The 8,305-nt window shown below is 40.0% G+C and overlaps 1 protein-coding gene and 1 long non-coding RNA gene across 2 annotated transcripts; both read left to right on the forward strand.

Moving 5' to 3' along the window:
- The first annotated feature begins 447 nt into the window (after window positions 1–447).
- LOC137281795 (uncharacterized) lies at window positions 448–4,019 on the forward strand. The gene is made up of 3 exons (XR_010956767.1): window positions 448–592; window positions 1,090–1,149; window positions 2,144–4,019. It is a non-coding gene; the product is annotated as an uncharacterized lncRNA (long non-coding RNA).
- A 2,570-nt stretch (window positions 4,020–6,589) lies between these two features.
- On the forward strand, window positions 6,590–7,510 carry LOC137281120 (tigger transposable element-derived protein 6-like). The gene has a single exon (XM_067812249.1). The coding sequence runs from the start codon at window positions 6,590–6,592 to the stop codon at window positions 7,508–7,510; it is 921 nt and encodes a 306-aa protein (XP_067668350.1).
- Window positions 7,511–8,305: the final 795 nt, after the last annotated feature.

Raw genomic sequence — 8,305 nt, forward strand, 5'->3', positions numbered from 1 at the left:
ATATTGCTAAACCCGGGGTAAAACCACACTCACCCACTTTCGTCGGGATTTAACATTCTCGTTCTTACTTCTGATATAGTCATTCAATAGTTAATGTGACCAGGGACATTCAGATTAAGCCAATATTAGCATTGTCAAAACGTCACATAAATGTATTTTAGTAGAACCGTCCAGTTTAGAATTTATGATTTTGACTAGTGTACAATTACAGATGTTCACGTTTGAAGCAAACGGCAAAAGACCTGTAAGAGCCATTTCGAATATTAGAATTATCAGCAAACCAGGAATGTGCTTGAAACAGAACCCTTATGAGCTATGAAGAAGCAGTGCTTTTCCTCACGAGCGGTCCTATGATACCACCAATAAGTTTTATGATGAAACCTGAAGTGCTATGTCATTATGGTAGTGTAATAATCAGTTGATAGTTATTATCCATTTGAATTCCAGCTGCAGCCAATATGCAATATTTGTAGTGGATGGAAACGTATTTAAAGTCCTAGCTGAGACCAGGAACATCACTTGCATTCTTGTTGTAGGCTGTGTTGCGACATCTCACTCACGAACATGAAGCTGTTTCTCCTCATGGTTCTTGGTATGTGTATTTATACTCGTGTTCATGCTCAGATAGCATAACGCCCAGACCAGTGCTAGCAGTAGAATGTACCTGCACTTGTTTGTGTTTTGAATAACTGCCTCACCTTTTGCAGCGTAAGACAGTCAAGACATTTACCCTTTGTTGCATCATAGTACATATTTATTTTTCAGAAACGTCGTACCGGAAGTCCACATATAGGTGCGCCTCCATATAACTGGAATGTTGTTGACTGAGGCGCTAAACTAAGCACTCACACATCACATAGAAGTGTCATTTTATACTGTTCAATCATCTGATTGTAAACGCCCAAGCATCGCTATAAACGATCAAAATTTGGATTTTCTTACCTACACCGGAAACAAAAACACTTGGACAAGTACTACTGTTCTTTTCTGCGTGTCATTCTTCTGACTCCAGTGTAACACATGCGTTTAGGTGGATAGTCAAACTTGAATTTCAGCATTGATCTTCAACAAGATTTTGTTCCTTTTCAGTCATTGTGCTGACTGCAGAATGTGTCACTGCACATGGGCTGAAATCCCCCAATCGTGGAGGTAAGGACGAAACCCCAATAGAGTGTATTTACAACAGTCCATGTACAAATCAGAATGCACTAAAAAGTACAATTTCAATATATATTATTTAAACAGTGCAGCAATGAAAGACAGTGATGATAGTATTCATCTCGCCGATGTATACAGTGGTCAAGCTGATATTTTGTATAGTTTTGGCACGGGGGCGTCTGATCCAAAGAAATACATTTCCGACATTCACTGTGATCATAATGGCATATATCCGTGAAGGTCCGGGTTAGAATATCTGTTTTCACCAACCCATACTTGTCGTAAGAGGAGACGGTCACACTCTTTGACTTGATCGACACAAGTCATCGGCTCCCAATTGCGCAGATCGAGTCTCATGCGTCTGATCCAGATTCGATCAGTTACAGACCGTAGCTGGAATATTGCTGAGTGCAGTGTAAAAATAAACTCACTCACTCACTATTTCCTCCATAGTTTATTTTCCGCTCCGACTTAAAAAATGTGTACAGTCGTCAACAAATAATTGTATGCATAAGTAATAGAATATGACTTTGTCAACCTCTTTTAACCACTCTTAACATCACTAATATGCTCAATATAGAAACTGAACTGATTATATAAGGAAATGTGAATATGTTAAGTTATGGTGATTCAGCCGTTTGTTGAATACTTTTAAATTGTATCATAATTAACATGCGATTGTTTACATTATAAGACTTCAAACCGCGTTAGAACTGATCTACACTAAACCATGCTTGTCCTACGAGGCAACTAACCGGATTGTGTGGTCAGACTCGCTGACCATTCCATCCCAGCTGATCACAGGACTGTAAGGTCCAGACTCGATTATTTACAGACCACTGCTGAAATTAAACAGCAAACAAACATAACAATCAGTCTTTATGTAATTTGGTTTTTATATCTGGATGACACACGGTAAGTAATCTTGCAAAAGACTGTCTAAAACATATTTCTTCTATTTTCATAAAACACACACTGGACTCAGGACTACGGCCACGGAACAAGAAATCACTATCACATCACCCGCGTAGGTCCACTGGTTTCAGAGGCCGTCTGAGAAAGTCGGGTGGACTAAGTTACGGTGCTGCTTGATGTGATGGACAGGAACACGCCATACGATTCTGATATGAAGCAAAATAAAATGACCAATACATCATCTTTGCTCTACTACACTAGTTCTGATACATTTTAAGTTATCACATTGTGTCGAGGGCGAGGCCGGAGGCGAGGGGAATACAACCTTAGGACGGACTGATAAAACCCCGTATATCCCCAGACACGATGTGATGACGCATTTATCTAGCTAAATGTTTTCACTAAGTCAAAACAAAACAACACGCATCGAATCGACTTGTGTTTATATACGTGAGATGCCACTGTTTGACCTCAATGCACCGCACGTTACTAAAGGCTTGTCGATGCACGCTTTTCTCACTTCGCGTCGTCACCGAGGCGTAGCGGGTTGATATCACTTTCGTAGCGGTAGTATACGACTTTTACACTCCCACTGGCGGATCGTGATGGATGTACATGGTATTTTATCAGAGTCACGTGGACCAATCAAAACTCGACATTCTTACATGAGGCTAGATAAATTGTACTCGTCAGTTGTGGCCAAACAGTGCGATTTAGAAAGTGATCAAAGTGTTACGGTACATATAATTGATCCTAGCCCACATTTATATTTAACCACGTTCTAATTAGCATTGTGTAGTCAAAGCTTTCTCCCCTGGCAGCCGTGTCAATTTACACATGTGAATTGGATACAATATGTCTGTGGTATAGATTGCCCGTTGTCCGACTTTGACTTTTGTGAAAGCCGAGGAAGCTGACTGGGTTAGATGGCTGACTTTTTGTGCTGGTGTTTGACAGTTGTCTCAGAAAAGAGACTTGGTTTTCAGATCAATTCAAATTACTGCAAATGAATTACAACAGCATTACGAAAGACAGAGTTGTAGTGCAGATGGAATGAGGGTAAAATTCAGTGGTTTTGTGAAGTAATGGTAATATGTATTTCTTGACTGGGAGAATGAATACATAATATTAGTTTTAGTTCTGGTTTCACTCACTCATTAACCAGGCCTCATTACGTGAGAGCTTCTATTGTGTAGGCGACCAAACCCCAATACCGTATGGGGTACTGATGTTTGAAACGCGTACCTGTTTCCATCTTTCATTCGGAAGGTACGGATGGACGTAATTACTCCATACTCATGTCCACCATAAATTAAGTATTTATCTAAGATACTGAAAACTTCTTATGACCAATCGCTTGGCAACTTATTATGTACCTGTGGATGATCCCTAGCACCGGTCTAAAAGTTTACCACAGGTTTCACGTTGCAAACAGATGGTATGGATTTACAACTTCTTTGATATTTAAAACACGACATTGTCATTCACCTTATGAAGGGGCAAGATGTAGCCCAGAAACGTCATGTTGTAAGCATTAAAGACGTTGAAAATCCATACCATCTGTTGTCATGTCACCCACCAGCTTCTTAATGCCAATCGAGCAACAGGTTTAACGTTGATGGAAAGGGTTTTGTGGCTTGTATTTATCACTTTATTTCATGTAAGTCTTGGGTTGAAGATCCTATCGCCTCACGTAATAATGTCTCAGATAAGTGGGAGAGCTGAGTGAGTTGATCCTCCGTTCTGCATCCCTTGTGATGAACGAATCACAGTCAAGCACATTTTTCTTGACTGTGTTGAATATTCCATCACAAGGGATAATTATTTTTAATCACGAACTATGAAGGATCTTTTTAGTAATGTAAGTTCTCATTTAATCATTGCATTTTTAAAAGAATATGATTTGTTGAATGACTTGTAAATAATTAAATATTTTGTTATTGATAGTCTCGACTTTTAACTAAGACTGTTAGTGGCTGTACAGGGGGTTGAAGTATTGTAAAATTATTGTCCTTTTGAGAGGGTATGTAAGTCACAAAACATTTCCTGTACGTTTAGACTTCCACCGTTTTCAATCGTAGTATATGTGTATTTTTATTTTTTGGCTAAATGTGACTAAATTGCTAACAGTTGAGGGGATGATGTAAATCCAACTAGGGTCCATGAAGGTAGCAAAGGTACTGTAAGTCCCAAAACATTCGATGTAAATTTAGTGCGGCCAAACTTTTAATCGTGGTATCTTTGTTGTTTTAATAATAGCTAAATTTCAGTATAATCGCCAATGGCTGAAGGGATGATGTAAATCCAGCTAGGGTCCATGCAGGTAGCAAAGGTACTGTAAGTCCCCATGGGCCCTCTTATGGTGACCTGCCTTCTGTTCATGGAGGTCTGTTAAGTCGCGAGTTTGGGGAATCAGCTCGCTTGACAGGTAGGAGGTGTAACTATACCAACCCACACACAACACGAGAACCTGAGTGAATAAACAAGGAGTTTATTATGCCACAGTCACAGGATGATTTTCGCGTAATTAGTCACAATAGTATAGGGTACAACTAATTATTAGAACATATTGACACTGTAATCAGTTGCCAACATACATTACCATTACAGGCCCATATACAAAGTACATAATCATCACACGTCGATGTACACGACACACACTACATAAATCCAGATACATTTTCTTACACATAACATCAAGCCAATTTCCGTTCATACATCTTATAATATATCCAAAACAACATTACGCAATACATAATGAAATACTCAGCGTCGAACACACTCTATCCATGAGAATCGATCTGCACAATAGTGGAATTTCCGCAAGTCATGTGATCTAGGGGCGGATCACGTGGTACAGGTCAAACGTTTGTACACAATGGCGACTGTCAACCGTGCCTTTGAGTGATTCGAGTTCGAAGAATGATATCATCAAAATGGGGGTCAAATTTCCAAAGCCAAAATCAAAACCCGAGATGTGTGACCTCTGGATCTGGATCGCGTGACCCCGCGGTGATGCTTGACTGTTATACTTTCATCACAAGGGATACAAAACGGAGGACCGTCACCTTTAAACAAATATTCATGTGTGTATCTTGTGTGGTCAATAGGACATCGTCGCATGATCACCTCTTCAAACCTGGACTGACAACGCAAGTAGGTGTAACCAATGTAGGATTTTATGCGTGATTTTATCCACTTGGGTGTCCCAACTCTTCTGCATCAGATCACAGATGTAAGATCTAATGATAGCTTTATCATGAAGTGGTGTCACAGATTTGTTGAGAGTCGCTTTAGAAGCAAGGTCAGCCAATGTGTTACCAGAGATTCTTACATGGCTGGGTAACCAACAGAAGACGATGTCTTATTGGCCAGTCGCAAGATTATTATACAATTCGATAATTTCAATTGAAAGTGGATGTTTACAAGACATCGCCTGAAGCAAGAAACAGAATCTGAATAGATTATATATTGTTTTCGTTTAGGGTGTCCTTGAATAAATTTAAAAGCCGTTAATATGACGTTTGCTTCAGCAGTAAAAATAGAGCTGTTATCTGGCAGTCTAAAAGTTATTGTTCTGGATGCATGGGTTGCTGAAGGCCTATTCTACCCCGGGACCCTCATGGGTCCCCACACTCTGAGAGCAAAGCTCATAATCGCCAGCACACATATGCATTTAACCACTTTCGAATTAGTACTGTGTAGTCGAAGCTTCTGAGCGCGGGAGCTGTGCCAATTTACACTTGTATCAAGGGTCGTGACTACTTTCCCACTTTCACTTTTGTAGGCAGCCGCAGCGGTGGGGTGGGTTAGATATCTGACTTAGAATGACGGCAATTAACAATTAGAAGAATGATGGGTAGTCTACAATTAATGAGAGTAAAGTGATAAAATTAGTTTTGGTTATCTTACAGTTTTCATTTACTCAGAGCTTTTTTGTGTGTAGGTGGTCAAACCCCAATACCATGGCATGTTCACGTCGTAGCAAATGGGTGTATTTTTAATATCACGTGCATCTTTAATTTTCATAATTTTCACTCGTGAGAGTGTGTTACAGGCATGATTCTTGATGAAAAAAAATCATATTTCAGTACGGCACGACGGAAAACTTAAGTCAGGTTTTCTGAAAAAGACGATGTCAAATTACTGAGGAAGTGTCAGCTGCCAGCCGTTCAAAAACAAGGGGAAACGGCAAACAGCAGCAGACAACTTGTCCACGGTGAAACTCCAAAGTCGATGCTAGGCGACCTAGGGAGAGGTATCCTCGATACATCTACGTGTCGGGCCTATGAAATCAGGTGTCTACACTTGGAAGTTGAGCGAACCATTCACAACTAGCTTTCGCTGTTTAAATTATCTAACCAATTAAACTTACTCGCCAGAAAACATATTCAACGCTGATGAAACGGGACTTTTTTATAAGCTTGTACCACAGAGAACGTTTCACTTGAAAGGGGACAAATGCCACGGAGGAAAGAAATCTAAAGAACGCATTACTGTTCTAACTGCAGCAAACATGAGTGGTACAGAAAAACTGAAACTGTTAGTCATAGGGAAGTCAGAAAAGCCACGGTGTTTCAAGAATGTTCGAAGTTTACCAGTGGACTACAGATCAAACGGCAAAGCATGGATGACCTCTGATTTGTTCACTGAATGGGTGAACAAGCTCGACCAATCAATGAAGAGACAGAATCGGAAAGTTTTACTGTTGATTGACAACTGCCCCGCCCACCCACGTGTTCCTAATTTAAAGAATGTGACAGTGGCCTATTTACCGCCGAATACGACATCGAGAATTCAACCAATTGATCAAGGGATCATTGCATCCCTTAAAAGTAATTATAGGAAACAGATGATGGCAGATCTGATTAGTGCCTACGACAAGAAGGAGAAATACGAAGTGACATTGCTGTCTGCAGTCACTAATATCCACCGAGCCTGGTGTCACGTGACCTCTCAATGCATTGTCAACTGCTTTAGAAAGGGAGGGTTCAAGTTATCGGAGGAAAATGACATGGATAATTCTGAATTGGATGAAGATGACATACCCCTTGCAAACTTGCGTGGAATGTGGGGAGAAGTGACTGACATTGCTAATGTACCGGCAGAGGTGACACTCGAAGATTTCTTGAGTGCAGATGAAAACATTGTGACCACAGAACGACTTACAGATGAAGATATAGTTACGGCCGTGAAGAAAGACAATGAAACAGTTGATAGTGATGAAGATGACAGTGAGACAGTGGCAGAAATGGAAGTGAAGACGACAGCAGAGGCAGCAACATGTTTAAAACATGTAAGAGACTTTTTCTTGTCAAGACCAAATGTGCCGTTGTCCGTCTTTGATAACATTAATGATTGTATGCAAGCTCTGGAATCTATTCAAATGTCTGCTCGTGTTCAAACTAAAATTACCGATTTTGTTACAGATGCATAATAAAATACATGATCGATGATGAAATGAATGATCCATGACAATTATATGTTCGTTGGTTTTGTCTTATTTTATTTTCCGTGTGAACATGATCTTGTCTGAAATCAGTGGCGTGGTGACGATTCTTGGTAATTTCCGAACATTCACGAACATTCCCGATTCGCTTAGAACGAACTTCGCTTACAACGAACTGAAAACAACAGTCCCTTTGAGTTCGTTATAAATGAATATTACTGTAAATGATGCAAAGGTACTATGAAGAAGTGGAAGGAGTGCTTGCATATTTTATAAAAGTCTCGGCCATCAAAGTATCTGCATGATTTCCCTTAAATCTGTCACATGCAACGTATAACACAGCTTTGCAGATTCTGATACCTTTCGGCATGCACTTACCGAAACAAATCATCAAAACTGCCAATTCAAGCTACATTGTTGAAAAATCGCGATGTAAAAAAGCCTGCAGTAAAAAATCGCAATTCAAACGCTTCAAGACATTTCCCCCAGCGCTGGGTCAAAAAGTGGTTTAAACAGCTATGCTGCGCTACGCTTATAACGCATGCGCAGTGAATAGGTTCGCTGAGCTTGAAACAGTATGCTTACCCGGAGTATGAGGTCGTGAGTTGCAGTCTAATCTTGGTTGTGTACACAAACAAGTAAATAATCTACTCGTTACATACAAGGAACTATGTTGATTGTGATAAGCAGACTCTTTCACAGAGAAAACTCAATGTCTGGTTTATTGACACTTATATGTATATATGCCTTCCTGTCTGCTAGTGGCAATATGCAATGCACAAC

Source organism: Haliotis asinina, chromosome 4, assembly GCF_037392515.1.
Source record: "Haliotis asinina isolate JCU_RB_2024 chromosome 4, JCU_Hal_asi_v2, whole genome shotgun sequence".
NCBI classification, from domain to species: Eukaryota; Metazoa; Mollusca; class Gastropoda; order Lepetellida; family Haliotidae; genus Haliotis; species Haliotis asinina.

Coding starts and splice junctions, on each gene's coding strand:
- LOC137281120 (XM_067812249.1), top strand. CDS start 6,590: ATGAGTGGTACAGAAAAACTGAAACTGTTAGTCATAGGGAAGTCAGAA.